The 25681-nt window shown below is 37.0% G+C and overlaps 1 protein-coding gene across 1 annotated transcript in view; it reads left to right on the plus strand.

Moving 5' to 3' along the window:
• ascc3 (activating signal cointegrator 1 complex subunit 3) overlaps positions 1–25681 on the plus strand; it is a 352716-nt gene that overhangs the window by 19598 nt on the left and 307437 nt on the right. The window contains exon 5 of the mRNA XM_079836136.1: positions 17416–17536. Coding sequence (XP_079692262.1) covers positions 17416–17536 — 121 coding nt within the window. The remainder of the gene's footprint in view (positions 1–17415; positions 17537–25681) is intronic.

A 25681-nucleotide genomic window follows, 5' to 3' on the forward strand; every position in this document is an offset into this window, starting at 1 on the left:
TGAACTCAAGTGTTGTAAATCTGACAGATCCGATTCTGAGGCGCAAACTACACGGCGCCGCCCATTGCGCTTTATAGATCAACTAACACACATTCACTCACACATTTGAACATCAGATAGTTCGTGACACAGTTAAGAAGTTTGTGAATATTTTGAAAAAAACGAAAAAACGAAATAAACCCGATACAGCTGAGCTGTCAGCGCTATTGCGGCTGCTGTGTGTCATGTGAGAAACATGACGCGTCGCCATGGAAACATTAAGGCGATGCGTTCTAAAATATTTAGCCAGAGAATATGATCATATTTCAAAATAAAGGCTGAAGCTCGAAGCTGGTTTGTAGCAGAGCAAGAATACAGACGACCGCTGTTATTACTGTAACTGTTATTTAGAGTTATATTAGGCTTGTGTAGTTGGGTTAGGTGGCTTAGGTTTTACTGTGAATTTGTAAATAAGTCAATTATAATTTGTAAATAAGTAAATTGTTTTGTATTAATTTATATTCATACATTTAAGTATACATTAAACTTTAATAAATGGTTCAATTTAAATAAAAAATAAATAAATAAAAAGCCATTTAATGTCATCCACCTTGTTTTGTGGCCTTTAAAAAAAAAAAAGTATCGGTTCAGGCACCGGAACCGTTTTAAGAGTATCGGTTTGGCACCGGAACCGTTTTAAGAGTATCGGTTTGGCTCCGGAATCGAAAAAAAACCCAAACGATACCCAATCCTCAACGCTAAGCCCTCAGTGCCGAGAAGAGCAGTTCCTCACGGGGAGTGCTTGCTGTATTTTGCCTTGTTTTTAATGCACTTTAATGTACTGTATGGAAAATAATGCCTTAAATGACTTGAGAGAAATGAGATGTGCGGGTCAGCGTCTGATCCACATCATGTTCGGCAGCGGTAGATCTTAAAGTGACAGTAGCACTGATAATGTCTGTCATTAATGTTCAAAGAACAACGGGAACAGAGAAGATTGTAGCTTTAATGATGATTCATCTATATTTCACTTATTATTTATGCAGTTAAGAAAGGTGTTTGATAACTTTATTCAATTTCTGTGTAGACTATGATTGACAGGGAAGGCCACAGGTAAATATAACATTATTATAATGGGTTTATGTAAAGATTGTTTTAAGTTCAATTAATTAAAAGTTATTTTTTAAAGCCTAATAAATGTTGAAATTGGAGCTTTCAGTTATACTGTAATGTAACGTCATCAATGTTTCATATAGGCTTTAGTATCAGTGATACTGGCCTTCATTCATAAAAAGATGCAATTTCTACACATATTTAGAATATACTGTCTTTAAATTGTTTCTAATTAATTTGGAGAGTACTGAAATTATTAGAATATCAAAATATTAAAAACTCCAATGTTTTTAATTGCAATTAATCATGATTAATTACAGAAAAAATGCGATTAATTCATTTTTTTTTATTATTATTCACAGCACTAATATCTAGTTGTGACTTGAAGAGCTTCGAGTGCAGTGTTATGTTGCAGTATTTGTCCTGAAAAGTAAATGTGATGTTTGTTACCTCAATAAATTTAAGGTCATTCCTATTTTATGTTTTATGTTCTATTATATTAACATTAAAAACACACTCTTTTTACGACTAAAATAACAGTTAAGGGTAAAAAATAAAACTGATTTCATAGGGCCCTATATAAGTTATCTGATTTGATCTGGTCGTCATGTACATAATTTACTGTATGACATATACGGATTGATTTCCGAGTTGGGTGACATATCGTTTTGCACACAATTTTAGTTAGAGTTAGTTACTGTCGATATGTTGTCATTCACAGAGTACACATCGTTTCTTGGAATGAATTATTTATTGAATATTAAAAAACTTGTTTAAATAATAAATTTAGGTATATGCTGAATGCAGATGGAGAAAGTTGGAGAGAACGGTTTTGTTTAATAAATTTATTAGACTGAACTGTTTAACAAAGACAGTAAGCTAATGAAGACGGAGATGGGAGATGGAGAAGCTCCTGTGTGTCTGCAGTTCTCAGCACTGACAAAATGCTTCTGACACTTATGAGCTAATTGGGACAAATGGGAGAAAAAAAAGCCAAATATTTATTATCATGTAAATTACGTCTCTACGATGATTGGTTGATATACCAACTAGGGCTGGACCAGAATATTCGAATATTCGTTCGATGGGTTGGTATTCGATTTTTTTTCGCAAACACCTGCCATCCACCTCGAAATGGTTCTCATTCATGCTTGCATATGTTTACACTATAAAATCTGGCAAAATAACATTTTTAGCAAAATTACAATTATTTTATAGCCTAGCAATTTTTAATAGGATGGACAATTGACAGATGAAGAGAAACCCAACCTCGTTATACTTAATAAATATATTTGCTTCTTCTTAGCGTTCCCTGAGTATTCTCAGAGCGCACAACTGTTTGAGTTCATATGGAAGAAAGCCTGAGCTTGCATTTTGGGTTAAGCTGCCTTGGTTTGACATTGTGGAAAATAGAATAATAGAATCAAAATGTATTAGACTTTTTACCCATAAGGGATGTGACGGTTCATTTCTCGATTTGAATCGCCAGTAATGGTATAGTTTCTTAAATCTTAAAGCTATGTTACTTGTTTAATATGAAGCAACGTTTCTACTTTAAAATTCTGTTGATTTTATTCCTTATTCAAACAATAAATGTAGGATTGGCTCTCTTTCGCTATAACGCCTCAGTTCAAATGGATCATCTCACCGATCATCTCATCGGTTTACTACTAGTTACAGCACAAAATAAACATGGGTGAACACCAGAAGGTATGTTGAAAAATACAGTACAACTTTCTGAAAAAAATCCTGTCTGGTGTAATCGCTCAAACGCTGTTTCAACTGGGGAAAGATATCCATAAAACAGCTTTTAGGCTAAACTTAATGTTACATTTATTTCAAGAAATCCCATCATTATCCGTAGACTCAGAGAAATGCTCGCTAAATATATGCACGGTTACATTTTCATTATATTTTGTTAGTGCTGACTTCATTATTTAATGAGTTTGAATAAATCTTTCATGTAAACATCAAACTGGAGTAGAAACTATTCTGTCTTTAAAAAGTTGAAATAAAAATGCCTTATGTGCAATTTAAACGTTTGTACAACTGCGTTTTAGCTATTTATATTAGATTTTTATTTTCTACCATCCTGAAGTTTCGGCCCAGAAGTTTCATTTCGGTGCATCCCTAGTTGTAATCACATCTGCTCACGGGAAAGAGCAGCAGTAATATGTGATGGTGTTACAATGGAATACGCCTTCTGATACATGAAATGAAATGAATAACTTTTTTCACCCCAAAATCTGGGGTAGAATCTGCCTCTCCTGACAAGCTGCCATTGCAAAGATCAGAGAACTGATAAAGAACTGTTCACAAAGGAAAAAAGATCACGTTACATTGTAAGCAGTAAAAAGACTGCCTACACATGAATAATTAGGTACATTTATACAGTGCTTTTCTGGGTACTCAAAGCGCTTTACATATAGAAGGGGCGATTTTTGCCCCAGAACGCCCACCACACACCAGCTTATGGTGGAGAGGAGACAGAGTGATGATGCCAATCAGGATAGGGGGACGATTAGGAGGCCATGATGATGGACAGAGGCCAATGGGCAAATTTGGCCAGGATGCCGGGGTTACACCCCTACTCTTTTTCCGAAGGACATCCTGGGATTGTTAATGACCACAGAGACTCAGGACCTCGGTATAACGTCTCATCCGAAGGACGGATAATTAATTATATCATGCACAACTGCTTGTTACCCTAGAGTGCAGTCCACTGTGAATAAAGCCCACTTGTTGATCTGTTTGGAAAATCACTAAGTTGTACCACATTCATTGTGTCCATCAGGAATCTGAAGGCCTTTCCGGTAAACAGTGTTCTGATATGATTTGTGTGCTTAAAGGTGCAGTGTGTAATATATATGAGGATCTATTGACAGAAATGCAATATAATATACATAACTATGTTTTCAGTGGTGTATAAAAACCTGAATTAATTAACCGTTATGTTTTTATTAGCTTAGAATGAGCCGTTTCTATCTACATACACCGCGGGTCCCCTTACAGTGAAGCCGCCATTTTGTGACGCCATGTTTCTACTGTAGCCCTAAAGGGACAAACTCTACAGAGTGCTAGTCACTCTTTTTGTCCTGTGTTGGCCACCTTAGCTTCTCTGTGCTTCGAAAGGGAGGGGTGGACGATTGGACAATTCACAACCTCACCGCTATTCACTAAATTAAACAGCACATCTGTTTTCAGCATTGATGATAATCAGAAATGTTTCATGAGCAGCAAATCAGCATATTAGAATGATTTCTGAAGGATCATGTGACACTGAAGTAGTACAGTTGTTCAAATACCAATCAAATTTCATGGTTCTCAATACCAATTCTGGTACCATAGCAAAAATCTACATTTTAATTATATTTTTGTATTTAACTTTTTATTTTAATGCCATTAAAACATTAGCATGTAGCCTTCAAATATTGATTAGTTTAATAAACATTGCATAAAAAATCTAATGAAACGTTAGTAATGAAATGAAAAACAAAGAAATCCATTACAAGTGGCAGTTCTATTGCACACACTCCTTAATGCACAGATCTATTTGACATACCAAGTTTCTTTTGTCCTGTCCGTTGTTGAACATCACAATTTCAATTAAAATAGTCAAACTCACTGAACTTAGTGAAAAGTCTTTATAATAAAAAAAAACTCTATACTGCATAGGGGTGTAACGATTCGTTTTAACAACGATTCGATTCGTATCACGATTTGAGGTTGTCGATACGATTCAAGGACGATTTTGGTTCATTTAGAACGATACGATCCGAAACGATTCAGTGACCTGAAATCGATTCAGTAACTTTTTAGCCAAAAATTGTGTGACTGAAATAAATATCTGGATACTGGTCAGTGCAGGTGAAGTTTCCAAGATTCCTGTTGTTTCTTGTAAGGGAATCAGGTATCAATTAATTATGGATATAAACAAACAAGTAAACAACAATTAATGGCAAATGCATTCAAATTTTATTTGAATAAAGTGCAACCAACAGTTTAGGTTGAATTAACAGGAAGTTAACCTTTTCTGCTCTCATTTTCAATATTCAATACATATTCAATAAAAGCACAGTAAGTGCAACCAACATTTCAACAGTAGGTTAACCTGCTACTTCTGCTTTTGTTATCCAACATAATAATATTACAATATTAGTATAAAAAATAAAGTGCAACTAACTTCTCTTCAGGTTTAATTAATAGTAGGTGTACCTGTTACTTTTGCTGTTGTTTTTCAACATTAAAATAATACAAATACAATATTAATATCAAAAATAAAGTGCAACCAACATTTCTTCAGTTTGAATAAACTGGCTGAACCTGCTACTACTCTCAGTTTAATAAACAAACAAAAGATAAAATGTAACTACCTACTCTTCAATGACTCTACAGATTTCTTTTTCAAAAATATCAACATGATCTGACCGCAGAACACTTCTCTGTGCGTTCACTATGTCGCCAGCAGTACAAAAACTCGCTCTACTGGCACACTGGGGCCAGGAATGCACAGGTAACATTTAGCAAGGGTTGAAAGTACAGGTAAAACGTTACTAACTTAGCTCTTTCTCCTGGTGGCTTGATCATTTCTCGCTGGTTGGCTTCTCCTCTGCCATCCGCTATGTTTTGTTTTCTTAGCGCTGCTGCTGGTGCGTGCGTTGCGATGATGTCACAGATAGGCAGACTGAATCGAGTAACGTTTAACGCCTTTATCATTAAAAGTGCTAAGAAAAAACATCCATATAAAGTCTGACGTGCTTAAATCCAATGCGTTATTTCCTATGATCGATACAATCGATTGATTACCTTTTAAAACGATGTTAGATCGATATATGTCGTCCGGAAGGCCATCTTGCCGAGCACAGATCGATGTAGTTAGATCGTAGGAAAATAAATCGATACATCGATGTAGTAGATGAATCGTTACACCCCTAATACTGCACAATGGATCTCTTATTTAAATTGTCTCAAATACTTTAAATCAGTGGTTCTCAAAGTGTGGTACGAGTGTGGCTGCCTCTAGTGGTACGCAGAGGAATCGCTAAATAAATTAATGTTAAAACATCTTTATCTGAGTAAACCTGTATGTAAATACAGTGTAGTGTTAATGTACAATATTAAAGTGGCTGACAACAATACATATTCTTATTATGAATAAACTGCCTTGTTTTTTAACTGTGCAGAGCTGTAGCTGAATAGTTAGGCCTCCTGCGCTAGCCTATTTTAATGTTGGTATAATGGTGGTACTTGGAGAGCCAAATATTTTCTGAGGTGGTACTTGGTATAAAAAGTTTGAGAACCACTGCTTTAAATGATTTGCAAACGTGCAGAGCTCACGCTGAACAAAACTCGTATTAAAGGAACACTCCACTTTTTTTTAAAATAGGCTCATTTAACAAGTCCCCTAGAGTTAAATAGTTGAGTTTTACCGTTTTTGAATCCATTCAGCCGATCTTTGTATCTGGCGGTAGCACTTTTAGCATTTTTTACACCTTCGACTTACTATCACAGCCCTTTACAACACACAGAACCATGGCTAATCACACAGGTAAATCCACAATACAATTGGTCGGCTGCAAGCCTGAAACTCTCTCTGCAACTACACAAACTTAGTGCCGGTCACATTGAAAGTTCCCTAGCTGGGCTACTTCCAGGCGCTGTAATATCATTGCGCCGCTGCAGCCGTGGTACGACCGCGAAGATCCGCGACTATTACGCAGGATTGAGAAAGTAGTTCCTAGCCATATAGGTGTAGAAAATCACAACTTTTCATTTTCAGTTTGTCTTAGCTCACGATGTAACTGTAGAAGAGTCAACTTTTAAATAGGAAAAATATTGAAAGTGTCATTGGTCATTTTTTGAATGAGATGCTAATGGACTGATCAGAATCAATGATGTATGCTAAGCTATGCTAAAAGTGCTACCGCTAGATACAAAGATCGGCTGAATGGATTCAAAAACGGTAAAACTCAACTATTTAACTCTAGGGGACTCGTAAAATGAGCCTATTTTCAAAAAAGCTGGAGTGTTCCTTTAAGTAGATTCTGAATCATTTAAATGGCTCTGATTGGCCAATGTGTTCTCAAGCTCAACAAGCATGTCTGTGATTGGGTACAATGCTCAACGCAGAAAAAACACAGGGGGCCCATTTTCACGTCCTGCGCCGCGTTGTTTAAATATCAAATGCGCTCGCGTCATCTGTTCGGCCATGGGCGTCTGGTCTAAAAACCAGGTGTGTTCAGGAGCATTGTTGGAGCATTGCTATTTTGAGGAACTGAAAACGACATTGACCAACACACACCTGCTCTAAAGTCAATAGCGCAGTATTGTGTGTGTTATTTAAAGGGTGTGTTAGTAATATGAGCCTATAGGCGGTGCACAACGCACGTACACTCTGCTTATTACACACACAGGGACGCGCATTTTTAAATATGAAAAATTACAGGATTCCTCCCTGGAGAATCATTCAGTCTTTCCCCTCGCTAATTCCTCTATGTAAATAGTGAATCCGCCATGGCGCGATCGCAAATGGCTTTTAAAGGGAATGGGAGATGAGACTCTGATTGGTTTATTGCATGTTATGCATGCTCCAGACTAACTTTTTTCACTAGGAGCACAGTGGCCCCCAACTGAACATTTTAGGGGCACAACCAGAAATTTTAGGGGCGCACACCGTAAATCAACATGCTAACCAAATCTACTAATTTCCACTGTATTACTAACAGGGATCGGTATCGTTAAGGTTTTAATGGTATTACTACTCTTACCGATACTGCTTATCGATCCGGTACTTTAACAGTATTCTTACCGGTTCTTTTTATTAATCCTTTTTTTAATTTTTTTTTTTTAAAACACATAATTAAGAACATAATTAACATGGCTTTATAATCTGAAAAGTAAAATATCTATAGCAAAAGAAACATCTAAAAATATAAAACCTCTATGTGTAAATGGACCAGTGTGCAGGCATTCGGAAGGTCTGCTAACATTAATATTACAGTAAAGAACAAACCTGCAAAGAAATCTAATAAAGTAATGAAATGTAAAATAACACTGCATAGTTTTCACTGTATAAATTGATAGATTAATGCTTATAAAAGCTAAAGTTATTAATTCAAGAGATGTGAATATTTTCTATTTGCCTTTTGTTCGATTCGCATTAATGGCTCAATCATCAGCAGGTTTATTAGACGCTTCCCCTTTAAGACCGATCGAATGTAGAACTAATATCATCACATTCTCCTATTTCTCCAAACTATTTAGGCCCATTTAAGATATAAACTGTTAAAGTAACTACTCTCCAATCCGGTCATTTTGACACCGGCTATTTGTTGTTTATTTGATGGTTTAGACGCGCACACGAAGCATAAAATATTAAGTGCAAGTCGGTCCATTTCGCAGCACACACACATAAGCCGCCTTGAAGTTGGAAACAGCGTCTCTTGCGCGGATTATTGTGCATTTAATTGTTCTTTATTATCAAACACATCCTGCAGTTTAGCAACAGTAGAGACTGCAGTTTACAACAATCACTGAATCTGACGTTTAGTTTAGGTTTAGGGAGAAATGACAGCAGCTGTGAAGGGAAGGAAGAGCTCGACGAACACGGCTATAGGAATAGTTTTACCTCATACCATCTTTTTATAATTCTTGGAAGCCAAAATCGAAAATAAAATTTGATGAATATCACAGCACATCCCTAAAGTTTAAGCAGACTAAACTTTTGTTTAGTTCTTGGCCATCGTCACTCATTAAGCTGACTGTGGTGTTGTGTTGCTGTAGCTCGCTCGCTTTCTCTCTCTTCTGGATTGCGAATAGCAAAAATGCATCACGGACATATGGTTTAATATTATCTCATATAGAAACGGCTGGCAAAGATAGAATTTGCCAGACATAACGTCTATTAGGGGTGGTTAATCTGTCTGATTTCCCCATTCGATTACGATTATTGAAGTCCCGATTCGATTACAGTTGGTTTTTTGATTATTAATGATTCTCGATTAGCGATTATTGATTTTCCATTTCACAACAGTAAACGAAAATACACTACAAAGTGATTGCAGTATAAAAAAAAAAGTCAGCTACTGAATTACTTAACTCTTTTATTGAGTAACAATTGTTCACATTGTGTTGTGACTCATCAAGTTGAACTAAACAATAACAAATAAATGAAAGGCTTATTTCCTTTAGGAAGTAGATCAGAACCAACATACTGTAGAAATTGGACAATTTTCTTCTAGAAAGACAACATGTTCAGGTGGAGGAAGACTGCAGGTTGCAGTCGAAACATGTCATGGTAAAGAAGAAGTTTTTTCTCCACCTAAACACCTTGTCTTTCTAGAAGAAAATTGTCCAATTTAATCATTAAGAAGACAAAATGAACATTTTTGAACAACTTACTGTAGCTTCAGCTTATATACTGTACTGTAGAACACAGTGACAAAATGTCAAGAGTGTGTGTGATGGATGCGGAGCGCGCGTGGACCACTCAAGCTCCTCTCGTTCATTTCCAGCGGAGCGCGGGACTCGAGCCCGGGGAGATCAGACGGGCCTGTCCGGTAAACACATCCCGTTATCAGACATCTGTGCTGCTTTAGTGTGGCGTTGTGTGTGTTACCAGCATCAGTCCGGCTGTGTGTGTGTGTGTGTGTGTGTGTGTGTGTGATCCGCTCATCGCGTCCTCAGGATCGCCTTTATTCCCGCGAATGTGCGCGTTGTTGTGTGTCGCGCTCGCTCATCTGACGCGCTCATAAATCTGCGGATTGAAGGCGTTTATTCTGAGTTTGTGCGCGAATCTGAGCCGTGCTAACACGCTAATGCTAATGTGCCTGAGCTCCAGAGGAGGCGAGGCGGGAGGATTTCTAGAGTGTTCCCTCAGAATCATCTCAGCATTAACGACAGATTTACATTCATCTAATGAACACACACACACACACACACACGGTGGTAGTGTCAGGTTTAGATAAATAAAAAAATCGATTTTTGAAAATTTAATTATCGATTCATACTCGTCCATAACATACTCGCGATTAATCGATAATCGATTTTTTTCATCACCCCTAACGTCTATCAATTATAATTAGTAAGTGTATTTTCTTAATTTCTCCAGTACCGACAGCAGGCAAATGTACTGGTCGCACATGTGCGACTGGATGTAAAATTCAGTCGCACACTCTCAAATTTTAGTCGCACTCTGGAGCCCTGGGCCGACCATTTTTTTTTCTGTCGTCAAAAGTTGCAAAAGTGGATTTGGATGCCGTGTGCTTCAGACCACGCGCTCCGATCATTAAAATAGGGCCCTGTAAATAGAAACCTTTGAGGTTCTTCACAGATCATTTACACAAATACACAGGGGAGTGTTTGATTGCATTTGAAACGTTTTTTTTAAATGCAAGTATCAACTTGGTACTGAAGTACTGGTGCTTTTGACCAGCATAGGTTGTAGTGCTTTTAGTACATTTCTAATAACTTTAATGACTAAATCATAGGCTCAGAATGCAGGTTGTATGTACTGTTTTTGAGGTGTGACCTTCCATGATAGCGGTGTCTCCCCTTTGCCAGCACTGAGCACTTTAGTACCCGAGTTACACACTGTTCAAATGTTCCTCACGTAGTTGACATTTGGGCGCCGGCTATCCCACTGACACCTTTAGATGTGGGATGGCCTTTTTGTGCCGTCTCTCCACTATTCTCTGCACGTGTCACTCCAAAGTCAACAACAGCAAAGCTGAAAGGCTCTGCATTCACTGCCATTAAACCTGACAGACACAGTTTGAAGAGCAGCTTTTATTATTTCACATTTGTTCTTCATAAATCATGTAATTTGCTGTTAAAGCAAATATATTTAAGGCCATGGAAAATAGGAGAGATTAGATAAGCTAATTTAAAGGCAATTTAGAAGCGCTTTTCCTGGAGAAAATTGCACATTGATGGGACGCTTAAAAATATAACAGATGAAACTTATATCAGATATCTGGTTATATTAGGACGATTTTAGGATTGTTTGTGATGCTAACATTCACATTTTAAATACGGATGTGTAATTCTGTATTATCTTAATTGCTTTAGATAATTTAAAGGGACTGGTGTTTGCTTTGACAGCATTGTGTAATACAGTGCCCAGATAATACAATATAATAATATATAGTATAATAGAGATTGAGAGAGTGCATGAGTACACACATATACACACAGTTCTGGAACAAATTAAGAGACCACTTAACATTGATTTCACAATGTTTAGTGGTCTCTTAATTTTTTTCAGCTCTATATATATAGATATGACAGCACAACAGTTTTCAACTTTGATATTAATCAGAATTTTTTTCTTGAGCATTCTTGAGATTTCTGAAGGATCATGTGACTGATGATGCTGAAAAGTCAGCTTTGATCACAGGAATAAATTAGTTTAAAATATATTCACATAGAAAACAGCTATTTTAAATTGGAATGGTATTTCACAATTTTTCAGTTTTCCTGTGTTTTTTAATGAAATAAAGCCGATTTTTTTTGTGTGTATATATATATGTATATGTGTATGTATGTGTGTATATATATATATATATATTATTGGTAACACTTTACAATACGGTCTCATTTGTTAACATTAGTTATTGTATTAACTAACAATAAGCAATACATTCATTATGTTTATTAATTTATTAATGTTAGTTAAAAATAAAGTAATTGTTTGAAACGAACACAATCAGAGTTATATTAAAGTCCTGGCTCTTCCAAGCTTTATAATGGCATTGACTTGATTCGTTTTTGAAGTCCATAAAAGTGCATCTATCCATCATATAACTGCTCCACACGGCTCCAGGGGTTAATAAAGCCATGCGTTTGTGTAAGACAAATATCCATATTTAAAACTTTATAGACTAAAATAACTAACTTCCATCGGTCAGCTGGAATGAAGGATGACTTGAGGGTGAGTAAATCTGACTAATTTTCATTTTTGGGTGAACTATCCCTTTAAATGTTGATATTACTCTACTCTAAGTGCAAGCTGAATGCAAAAAATAGTCTTCATTTTCTGTAAGCAAAAGCATTCAGTTGGAAAAATGACTAAAAGTCTGAAAGTCACCCATTCATGAACTAAGAAACACTTTCTGTGATGGTAGGAACAATACAATGAGCAAAATAACATTATAACTGCATTTAAAGGAAAAGACTGCTAGGGAATTTAAAACTGTACAGGGCACACACACACACACACTTTCACAGAAAAGACGAGCTTGGAAAGGTTTTGAAATAGTCTCTGGAGAGTACAGGTAGTGTGTATCTCTACCACTCTCAGTATAGAAGTGCATATTAGTTGCCTTCTTTCTTTCTCTTTTCTTTTAGCATGTTTACAGCTTTTGTCTAGTCTCCCTGCAGGAGTGCTGTCTGTACAAAAGATCTGCTGAAAAGATTTCACAGTCATATCAATGTAACTGTCATATTATCCATATCGTTTTATTGTTAGTTGGCGCTTGACATCATTTTGGGAACAGAGTGATTTTAGATTACACAGGATGTGTGGAGTACAGTGGCTTTCACCTGTCAGTTGAGTGAAGGATTGTGCAGGAATATTAAGGCTTATGTACACCAAGCACTAATTTTGAGCTAAGGAAGAAAACTGTGATTTTAAACAGTTTTTTTTTTATTTGCACAATGTAGGTAAGTTTTTGTTGTTCACTTTGTAAAAAAAACAAAAAACACTTTTGATTCCCACTATTGCATTTTGATATGTGCACCGATCAGGCATAACATTATGATATTATAATATTAGGAATATTATCCTAATATTGTTTTGGTCCCCATTTTGCTGCCAAAACAGCCCTGACAATTAAATGCCCTTGTCAAAGTCGCTCAAATCCTTACGCTTGCCCATTTTTCCTGCTTCTAACACATCAACTCTGAGGACAAAATGTTCACTTGCTGCCTAATATATCCCACCCACTAACAGGTGATGAAGAGATCATCAGTGTTATTCACTTCACCTGTCAGTGGTCATAATGTTATGCCTGAGCGGTGTATATACAGTACACATATTCATAGGATGTATATTACTCTTAAAGCACATGAAGGATCAACGTTCGCAGTGCAGCTTTTTAAGCTGTTCTTAGAAATTGGTGCAACAAATAGTTTTCATTTGATTTATGAGTTATCTTCCTCATTTACTCATGTCTGGAAAGAAAAACTGCACTATAAGTCACATTCCCAAAGAATCACCCTCTTTTTAGATCCGTATTATCCTTCAAAACATGCCCTTAGAGAGGTAATGGCTCTTGTAATTGAAGAAGTCCAGCATGATAATTTGATTGGACCAGATTTTCAAAGTACTGTTCTCATTAATTTAATCAACTGTTCCACCATAAATTATATGATTGTACTTTATCACTTCTGTATCTGCTATGTGGCACTTCCCCTGAGAGATGATTTCTCAACATCACCATATGCATTATTCTTTATGTAAAATAGATTTGCTCATGAGACTAGGCTGTGGCTTTTGTCATGTTTTTCAACTCTTGAGCACATCTTTTTAAAAGCCTTCATTTGTCTAGCTTGGGTTTAGTTGTATTGGGATAATTACCAGATCTTTACAGTTTAAGATGGATATTATTTGATTGCTTTGATTTGCGTGTATTGGAGGTATTGGAGGATTCTTTACAAATACCAAACTTGAAGAGTGTTTAACTGTTTAAATGTTAAGCCTGATTTTCAGAATGGCTGGTTTTAAACTGTCCTTTATTGTCAAAACATGACAAACACTTCCCAAACAAGTGAACAATTGATCAAAAGGAAGATTAAGTTGTTAAAGTGCTTTAAATATAATTTTTGTCTGTAAACAAAAATAGACTTTAAAAAAATCTTTCTGCTCAGCATGCCAAACCTTATAAATAAATGGCATTGACAATATAAATAAAATAAATAAATAAAAGAAGAATCTTAACTGTGGTCAGCATTTTTTTAACTCTACACTTTATCATTAATATAATTATATATACTTAATTAAAATAATTGTGTAAGTAGTAAAACAATAAAAACGCAAACGGGCAAAAAATGCGTTTTAGGTTTAGAACATTGATTAATAACTCTTGCCTTACAGTGGATTGGTTCACCACACACACACACACACACACACACACACACACACACACACACACACACACACACACACACACACACACACACACACACACACACACACACACACACACACACACACACACACACACACACACACACACACACACACACACACACACACACACACACACACACTGCCCCTAAACCTAACCCTCACAGGAGACTGTGCAGTTCACTTTCTGTGAAAAAAAACTCATTCTGTGATTTATAAGCATTTTGAAAAGTGAGGACATGGGGAACGTCCTCATATTTCACCCTCTTTTTGTAATACCCATGTCATTATACACATTTGTTTCCTTATATTTTACAAAAACATGCCCCCCCCCCCCACACACACACACACACACACACACACACACACACGGTGGGCTGGGAGAGAGGAGAGCACAAAGTTCATTAGTTGTGGAACTACAGTAAGGGCTGTCAAGTCTATTTTAATCACTTTAAACAGTGGATGAAATGATTGTATTTCTCTTTTATTATGGGCGATGCTGAGTTATTAATAAATCACCAAAGACAAAACACTATGATACCGATGTATTTTTCCATAAGTCCGATGTTTTCGTGATAATAGTTTGGTAACGTTAGCTTGTTGTAAGTCACCCACTACAGCTAAGAAGGCGATAAGCCTATGCGTGAACTGATATTAGGCTAATGCAGAGTTACCGCTGTGTTGGGCTCAATGCTATATGGAAGAACTTAGAAGAAGCAAGATAACTGAATAATTATATTACCGTGTGGTGAACCTATGGTAAGCAGTGCACGTCGCTGTTTTATGTCGGATTGCAAATAGCCCAAATATCTCCAAACCACTGAAGTTGAGTGACCTTTCTTGTCAACGAGCTGGTCGTGAGCACTGAATTTTCTTCACTATCGCTCATTGTTCTTGCTCCACTCCGCTCCAAGCCTGTCAGCCTGTTGTTATCGTTTTATCGAGAAAAATTATTTCCCGATAATTATAGTTTTATCGCCCAGCCCTAACAGAGAGTCTGGCCACTCTCCATTGACAAGTGTTACCTTCCTTGAAGGCGGGTATTAGGGATGCACGATATTATCGGCACAACATCGGAATCGGCCGATAAACGCTTAAAATATAAAAATCGGCATCGGCCGATATGAAAAAATTATGCCTTGCCGATATGATAACGTGTTGATATGCGCCTGCAATAACTCACGTGTGCAAGGACTTCTATAGCGATAAGATCACGTCAGCCGTGTGCTCATTCTTCAAGTGAAAACAAGCAAATGCTTTGCATGTATGGTGATTTATATTGTCAGTTTTTAAATGCTGCCTTGAATTTGTGAATCAACGCAGGATTGCCAGGTTTTCACAACAAAACTAGCCCAAAACAAGCACAATCGCGTCTCCCCACTCTCTAGCGCGCGCAGCAGCCTCAACAGCAGCTGAAGCTCCTCCAGGTCCTAGTGCCCGCCCGGGAGAATGTTATATATAGCCTATTTAGTGGAGGCGCTGTTGTTACAGTAATAAAATGAAAAGTAGAATACACAAATAAATAGAAGTTACTTCTTTTTCTGAATAAATAAAGCAGTAATGATGTCAAAGCACAAGCATGACACTTGTAAATTAAATACTTTTACATACAGCTTATTAATCTGTAATAAAATTTTATGAAATGGATGATGAAAAATAATCCAAGGAAAATATCCAAATAATCCTAAAATAACTGTGAATGTTTTTATCTGAAGCTAAATACAGCATCAACTGATGCCATGCCACCCCCACTTCATGTGAACAAACATTAAATCCAAAAATAAAATATTTAGGTGACAACTGCATCTGTCTGGGGTGAAAAATTACTGACTTTATTATTGTTATTTTCAGCGCTTTTAATATACTGTTATTTTAAAAAAGAACTTTAATTTATTTTTAACAAGTATCCTTTTAGTAAGGAGACCTCAGAAATCTGAAACCAGAATGAAGAAAAAACTTTTTTTTTTGCTCAAAATGGTAGTTTCCAAACAAATAGAAAAAATAAACATATATCGTATCGAAATCGGCCAGAATGAGTTGAAAAATATCGGCATATCGGATATCGGCAAAAATCCAATATCGTGCATCCCTAGCGGGTACTCTGTTGAAGTTTAAAACTATTGGATCTGCCCAGAGCCACTCTGGATCTGCCATAAGATCCAGTCGTGACGTATGTCATGCTTTAGCATCGCTAGCATCCGTCTTAGCCTACCACTTCACCACTAACGAAGCAAGCTGGAAAATCAAACTTCTCCTTAACCCTGTGGGGAGGAGGGCCACAACATCATGGCCACCAACAAAACTCAGCCAAGACCAACTCCTTCCAAGACCAGAAGGAGTTCTTGCTCCGGCTTTAACTTCTGGATCTTCTGCAGCGGTGCCACAACGGACCAAATGGCTTCGCTCGCCTCTTTCTCCGCCGCCTTTACTGAACTACAACTCAAACTAGCATCAACGTCATCGTTCTTAGCCACTCCCTCTGTTCACTGATTGGACTGGTAAAAATTTGGCCGGAGAAAACCAGTGAATATTCCGCAAACCCAGACGACGTACTGAAGGAAAATGAAAATTGAGCGGAAGTATGTAGGAGGGCGGAGCCAGGCTAACGAAACAGCTACATAAGCAGTCTTTTTAACATCACAGTAGTTATTTCTGTAACAAATATTCAAATAATCACAGAAGTACCAGGACAAATACATTTTTATTTAAGATATACACACTGATGTCTACGGTAGTGATCAAAACGGAGCAAATCACCTTTTGAAAGTAACTTGGTGCTTCAAATAAATAACGTTTGTATCGATTACATTGTTACGCGACAAGTGTCTTAAAAAAAATGTTTTATGTCATTGAATTATTCATTCAAGAGTTTCATTGAAAAAACACTGATTCATCCAGTAATGAAACAAGTGAAGTATTTATGAGTGAGTCATTGAATCATTTACTCAATACAATTATAATTTAAATGGTTAAATAGACTGCTGAAATTATCATTTTTTCAGAACCTCTAGAAAAATTGTTTAAGTTGTCTATTCGGAATGATGGGAGAAACTCGATTTGAAACCAAAATAAATTGCGATTCTCAATTTATCCAAAATCGTGCAGCTCTAGTGTTTTTTTCACACATCTTCTATCCCCTTTTTTGTTTCTAATCTAATCTAATCTCATCTCTCTCTCTCTCTCTCACACATGGCCAGCTGTTCGAGTTTCTAGGTCCTCAGGGGTTTGAGATGATCTCCATGCTCCTTCAGAGAAGGTCAGACATTGTGGACTCTCTGGTGTCCATCCCGTCGGATTGCCGCCCTTACATCACGTCAGGTGAGCTCAGTAGCAGCAACATCTCAGGCCAAAACATGGCCAACATCTCATATTTACATTTCCAGCAACACTGTTTTTTGCATTTAAATAACAATGAGCAATATTGAATTAAATGCACTACCAGTCAAAAGGTCTGGACACGATTTGTCTCTAATTTACTACAAAAAAACACGATGCCTCTGTCGATGTCGTGGTTTTATTAAAAGGGTTTTATTAAAACATAACTTTTTTGAGGCGCTGTAATAATGCTTTTGTCAAAATTAACAGATATCAAACACGTGAGACGCCAGAATGTGTCTGTGGTTGCAATGTTGTCAACCATCACAGTTTCGGGAGTGTCACATAATGATAATTTGGTGGATTTAAATGTGTCGCTCCTGAATTACAGTGTGTTTGTGGCCACAGTTACAGGCCCAACCAGAAATGTTTAATGGAATCTGTAGTTCCTTTTCTACATGCACTGTTTTACTGAATTTCAAGTACATTATTCTTCGCAAGTTTGCATTGTTCTGATTCATCTTGGAGATTTTTGGTTTGGTTCATGGCTTGGAAGTATTTTTTTTTTTCAGAGAAGCCATGAACCTCACTATATACTTAGTTTTATGCTTCAAGCAAGCAAAAAAAAAAATATATATATTTCAAGAATGATACATCTGGAGTAGATTGAAGTTGTTTTAGGGATGCTTATATTGTTTTAGCAAATCAAGTAAAAAATACTGGAAAAATACTTCCTGAACCAAGGCTGAGGAAAAAGTGGGCAGTCAATTGCATCCACTCATAATGCGATGCAAATACTGGGCAGTCTAATCCAAATCTTTAAGCCATACTCTTCCCTCAAACAGTAATCTCAAATACCTTGTGAACTTTGACTTTGAGCACTTTTGCATGGCAAAGAAGATAAATTTAAAAACAAAGAACGACTGTCTGAAAGAGAGAGTGAATGAAAGGGAGCTGGGGAGAGAAATACGGCCACTGACCCTTTAACCTCCATAAAGCTTTACAGCCGCCACCTCTCGAAACACTAAGCGTGCTAGTGTTTAAACATTCTCTATTAACCTTCACTTCCTGATGACCAGCTGTTTGTCTGAACTCTGGATGCTGAGTATCAGGATTTACTGTACCTGCACGTCATGCACATCAGAGATGGACACTCATGTTTAATAGGGAGCCAGTGCAGTGTTGACAGAACGGGGCTAATATGGTCATACTGGTTCTAGTAAGAACTCAAGCTGATGCATTTTGGACCAGCTGCAGTTTATTTATTAAGCATGCAGGGCAACCACCCAGTAGAGTATTACAATAAAAATCTCTTTTAGTAGCTTAGTCGGGATAGGTTCGAGCATACATGGTGTTGATTTAAGATGATTTAACGAGTTTAGCCAATTCTTCTTCTTTTATAGCAGTGAATGAGTGTAATTTTTCCTCAGTGACACTACAATGCTCTGTCTGATGCGATACTGTAGTAGGTAGATGGTTGCATAGTTATAACCTTCTTCCTAATATTATCAATCTTGCACATAAAGAAGTTCATAAAGTCATTACTGCTGTGCTGTTTGCGAACGTCAAGTTGAAGCTTTATTTCTCGTTAATTTAGCCACTGTATTAAATAAATACCTAGGGTTGTGTTTGTTTTCTTCTAAGACAGTCGAGAAATAAGCAGATCTAGCGGTTTTTACAGCCTTTCTGTATGCGATCATGCTCTCTTTCCACAAAATGCGAAAAACCTCTATTTTTTTATCTCTTCCAACTGTGCTCCATTTTTTTTACTTTACTAAAACTTGACACTTGGATTAGACTTCAACATGAAAAATGCATAGAAAGCTTCCAGAAAAAAAAAAAAAAAATAACATTTTGATACATATTTAAAATAAATTTGCATAATGAAAAACAAGCCTATTTTTGAACCATGCTTTGACATTTTAATGAGAGAAGCTATTTTTGTTTTCTTAATTTAAATAACTGCTATACAATGATTTTCTCTAAGACAATACTACAAATACAACTATGATGTAAAACACTTAACAATCTAAACATATACAGTGAGGGGCTATTCACACAGAACATGTTTTTGTGTTTAAAGCAAAAATGCTAGATACAGGGCATGAAATAAAAAAAGCGATTTTTTTTTTTTTAGAAGCTGAACTTTTAACTTGTATGCTGCGTTTTTAAAAACATGTACATTATAAACGAGATAAGAGCGCAACGGTCAAACATGTCCATCTAGTACATGTTTGCATAGAAAGATGATGGAAAAGCAGTGCAAAAAAACATGTTCTGTGAATGGTCTATTACATGTTCTTGACAGGTTTTTGGGAATTCACCCTTCAGTCTGTCCAGACCAAACCTTATAAATAAAGACTTGTTTTTCTCTTGGACAGATGATCCTCTGCTTGAGAGGTATTACAGCGTAAACGCCACTGGAGTATGTGCTTGTCTGACTGGGTAAACTGTCAGCTTTGTGAAACCTCCATCATATCCAGACAAGAGGATATTAACATAGCAAAACCTTGTGTGTTTCTTCAGCTTTCAGTAAAAGCCTAACAGTGCCGTTCACACATCTTGAGAATATGAGCCTATGAAATATGTAATAATGCTAGTTAACAGTCTCTTATAGATGTCTTCACACATCTAAAACAGAAAGAATAATCGTGGGAGCTTTGTTTTAAATGTGTGAGCGGGACGCAGCGCGAGGTCTTTCACCACAGATATCACATAAACCCGTCTACTGCCAGCTACAATAATAAACCATCACTTTCATGAGCACTGCGAAGTGTGACAAGCCCACGGACAATAAAATGTGCAGCAGTAACGTGAAAAAAAATCAAAGCTTGTTCAAAGTAAAGTGTCTTTATGAGGGTTTGTCCTGTCTTTCTACACTCGCTGTGAGAATAAGTGACTATGAATATATGTGCAGCTCTATTGCTGGACTATAATTTCTAAGCTATATGTCATCTCAGTTAGCACTCTCTTCCTGTGAGCACTTGGCCATTAATGAGGAACTGAGCTGCTCTTGAAAGACTTAATCCATTAAACTTCCACTTTTTAGTGAAATGGTCCTTTTCTGTAAGTGTTCAATTAGTACAATTACCACAGGTCGTCTCTGCTCTCTGTAAAAAGCTCTGAAAGTGAGGGAAATTTTCACAATGTGGCGTATTCAGCATTTTTTAGTGTATGTGAAAATGTTATGACACCCTATTGAATTCCAGGGTTTTCTCTATCAGGACATAATAAAAAAAAAATCTGGTCCTTGGCAGGTCTTATCTTTGATAAAACACAAATATCTTGGTATTTTTCAGAATGTCTGTATTTTTGCAAAGATTTACATACTAATAACTCTTTAACGCACATATTAATTGTATCATATTAACCACTTACTGCCTTTTGCTAAATTAAAAGGGACATTTATATGTACTTAAAGGTACCAAAATAAAAATAGCAAACTTACACAAAAAGTGCAATCTTCTTGCAAAAAGTTGTGGTTGTTGCAGCAACATAGCAAGTTCTTTTCTGCACAGATCTGTTCTGACATACAGTATCAGATTTTGTGTCCCGTCCGTTGCCATGGCTATTACTGTCAATCATCGCATTTTTGGATTCATTCCCACATTTAAATATGGTTGTCAATCCAGAAACTTTGCAGTGTGTAGCTTGAGAAATAAAACTTTTATTCAAACTGTGAATGGGCTGTGAACAGAAAGTGAGCTAAGAGCGCTCCCTTTATAATGATTATAATGTTATCACCAGTGAAGTTGTCTACACAGTGCAATGAATCTCTTATATACATCGTGTTTATTCGTGAACATGTAGAACACAGTAAGTGAGCACACTGAACTCCAGTGTTATTGAGTGAATTCTGACTATCTTAAGCACCTCTGATTGGCCATTTCATGAATGCTTAGCCCTAATTTCTATGGTTTAAAAATTGAGAGCACATTAGGGCTTTTCACCCTTGAGCTAGTTAATCCTGGGTCATTGTAAACCCCACGTAAATGGAATCCTGTTATCTTGCATCACTTTTCACAGTGCTCATAATTTACCCGGAATGAACAATTCATCCTGGGTATTCATTAGCTGCCATTTCAAACCGTACAGTATATTCCTAAAACTTATTTGCATATTTGCAATGGCAATGTAATTGGTTGGACAAGGACAGCATGTGACCTGTTTATAAAAAAGCTCTAGTGTTGTGCATCATCAAATTATATTTTAATCAAATTAGAATATTGTGAAAAGGTTCAATATTGAAGACACCTGGTGCCACACTCTAATCAGCTAATTAACTCAAAACACCTGCAAAGGTCTTTACATGGTCTCTCAGTCTAGTTCTGTAGGCTACACAATCATGGGGAAGACTGCTGACTTGACAGTTGTCCAAAAGACGACCATTGACACCTTGCACAAGGAGGGCAAGACACAAAAGGTCATTGCAAAAGAGGCTGGCTGTTAACAGCGCTCTGTGTCCAAGCACATTAATAGAGAGGCGAAGGGAAGGGAAGGAAAAGATGTGGTAGAAAAAAGTGTACAGGCAATAGGGATAACCGCACCCTGGAGAGGATTGTGAAACAAAACCCATTCAATAATGTGGGAGAGATTCACAAAGAGTGGACTGCAGCTGGAGTCAGTGCTTCAAGAACCACAACGCACAGACGTATGCAAGACATGGGTTTCAGCTGTCGCCACTCTTGAACAACAGACAGCATCAGAAGCATCTCACCTGGGCTAAAGACAAAAAGGACTGGACTGCTGCTGAGTGGTCCAAATTAAATTTGTTCTCTGATGAAAGTAAATTTAGCATTTCGTTTGGAAATCAGGGTCCCAGAGTCTGGAGGAAGAGAGGAGAGGCACACAATCCACCTTGCTTTGAGGTCCAGTGTAAAGTTTCCACAGTCAGTGATGGTTTGGGGTGCCATGTCATCTGCTGGTGTTGGTCCGCTGTGTTTTCTGAGGTCAGAGGTCAACGCAGCCGTATACCAGGAAGTTTTAGAGCACGTCATGCTTTCTGCTGCTGACCAACTTTATGGAGATGCAGATTTAATTTTCCATCAGGACTTGGCACCTGCACACAGTGCCAAAGCAACCAGTGCCTGGTTCAAGGACCATGGTATCCCTGTTCTTTATTGGCCAGCAAACTCGCCTGACCTTAACCCCATAGAAAATCTATGGGGTATTGTGAAGAGGAAGATGCGATATGCCAGACCCAACAATGCAGAAGAGCTGAAGGCCACTATCAGAGCAACCTGGGCTCTCATAACACCTTAGCAGTGCCTCAGACTGATCTCCTCATGCCACGCCGCATTGCTGCAGTAATTCAGGCTAAAGGAGACCCAGCTAAGTATTGAGTGCTGGATATGTTCATACTTTTCAGTTGGCCAAGATTTCTAAAAATCCTTTCTTTGTACTGGTCTTAAGTAATATTCTAATTTTCTGAGATACTGAATGTGGGATTTTCCTTAGTTGTCAGTTATAATCATCAAAATTAAAAAAAATAAACATTTGCAATATATCAGTCTGAGTGTAATGAATGAATATAATATACAAGTTTCACTTTTTGAATGGAATTAGTGAAATAAATAAACTTTTTGATGATATTCTAATTATATGACCAGTACCTGTATATAGCACATTTAAAAGCAACAGAGTTAGGGCACAATAAGGCACAGTGCATATAAAAGAAAGCATAAAAAGAAACAAGGCAGATACACAATAGGCAGATACACAATATAAACACTTTTGACCCAATGCAATCTAAAATAATAAATATAAAATGTACCAATATCGATCTAATCAAAAGCCAGAGAGAATAGATGAGATATAAGAGCCGATTTAAAGACATACATCTCTTCATTGGGTTGTGCCAGTGGGACACCTCCCTAAAAATAGGTATAATTTTAAAGCTTAGAAACTCACCATTTTGATCAACTCTTAAGCAGCGCTTAATAATCCCTCTAAACCAGAGTGTACTGCCCGCGGGAGCCACCTAGCTACGAAAAAACTAATAATCATATTGTTGTGTCTTGGATGACACGAAATAGGTGTCTTTTGAAAGCTTAGAGTTTTAACATTACAATGAAATAGACAATTTGATTAACTCCCTAAGTAGTGCTGAGTTATTTGCAGTTATTTGCAGAAAAATGCCCATTATAGTGTCAAGGGCTAAACACAAAAGGCAACCTTGCTTCCAAATGCTGTAACTTCTGATTACTTTATGCTACCACCACACAATTTTACCCAGATGCATTTATCTTCCTTAGTTATATGTCAAATAAGAAATATGTCAAATTGTTATAATTGTTTTGGTGTTTTTCTCAGCATGAGAATGTCCTAATATAATGTTTTTTTTTTTTTCCCAAGCAAACGAGACCTACCTTTTGACTCTCCTTGCTACAGTTTTGAATTGAGTCTTTGCTTTTGTGTATGTCACTCTAAAAATGCCTTCAGGGCTTTAATGTGTTTTTGGATTGTTTTGTTGACGAAACACAGCAAGAAATTCCAGTAGACAAATAACTCCCATCAATATGAGCTGTGGAATTTTTTTAATTTATTTGGTAACACTTTAGAATAATGGTCATTAGTTAACTACATTAGTTAACATGAACTAATAATGAACTGCACTTATAAAGCGTTTATTAATCTTTTTTAAAATTACACTGTGTAACTTTTTTAGTTTGTTCTTAGCTAAAAACACTTAGTTCTTTCAAAAATATATGTGCTCATTAATGTATATTTACTTCTTTTAAGTAATAAAGTATTCTCGTAAGTTTATAATATGCCATTGAAAATACATACGGGTGAGGGTTCGAATGCCGGTCGCCATGTTGCCCCTCCATCTTGAAAGTACATTAGCCAAAGAGGGACATACCCGTAAATTCAAGCTTCGCCTTTGGCGTTTTAACACTCGATGGCACCGTGTCGAATGTGGACGAGGTCGAACTGGAAGCCATGTTAATCTTGGACTAAATCGGCCACCGTAGGAGATAAAACTAAATCGGAATTGAGAGGAAGAGAAACTAATATTCACTGGATGGTCATATACCTTTTCACCGCTAGATGGGGGAAAATATCACACAGTGTAGCTTTAATGTTAATTTCAACATTTACTAATGCATTATTAAAATCTTGTTAACATTAGTTAATGCACTGTGAACTAACATGAACAAACCATGAACAGCTGGATTTATATTAACTAACGTTAACAAAGATGAACAAATACAGTAACAAATGTATTGCCCATGGTTAGTTCATGTTAGTTAATACATTAACTAATGTTAACTAATGACCATTATTCTAAAGTGTTACCATTTTTTCTTTTTAAACAGCGGATGCCATTAAAAACATGGTAAGTCTAGCTCTCACAGCCTCACTTTCATACCTGTCGTGGCGCTGCTCTGAATAAGGTCTGTTGTGTACTATTTTAGTTTAGTGACTCTAACTCTAACTTTTTTACCTGATGCTCTTGGGCAACTTCATGAAGGTTACAGGTGTCAGTAATGATAGAAGCATTATAAATATATCATAATAATACTCGAAACATCATGGACAGCTGCCCATAACTTGAGCGAGCGAGTCAAATGAAAGCTGGAGGGGTGTGGATATTCAGCAGCTGTGTCTGTAGGGGTTCAGGGGGTGCAGACGTGACCATGTCCCCAATACAGCACTGAAGAAAAGCCCAGAGCCGCCTTTGAGATGGAAATGTTACGGAGGTAGCGAGGGTGTCCAAGGCAGTATGAATTATTCAAAAGAACCTTTTGAGTCTTGACGGTCAATATCTGTGACTGAAAGGAGAGACAAGCCCAGAACCGCGGTTCTCAGAATAGGATTCTTAGATCTGAAAGTATGAGCTGGTTTGTCTGTAATAGGCATTTCTGTCAGAGCCGTAAGATGTGAACTAGGTTACAACTAGTTTGGCATAAGAATGTGTGCGAGTATCAGGCTTTGTGTAGCATTGATAGCACAGCCGAGTTCACACACAATGCCATGAATACATGTTTCATGCCCTTTCATGCATGCATAAAAACATGAGCCATAGATTTTTTTATCAATAAAAGCAGGAAGAATAACTTTTTGAAGAACACTTTCTCTGTATGTCAGCTAGGATAGATCAGCTAGGTCTGTAATTGTACTTTTATAATAAGATTTACTTTTATT

Source organism: Gobio gobio (genome assembly GCF_949357685.1).
Source record: "Gobio gobio genome assembly, chromosome: 15".
Taxonomy (NCBI): domain Eukaryota; kingdom Metazoa; phylum Chordata; class Actinopteri; order Cypriniformes; family Gobionidae; genus Gobio; species Gobio gobio.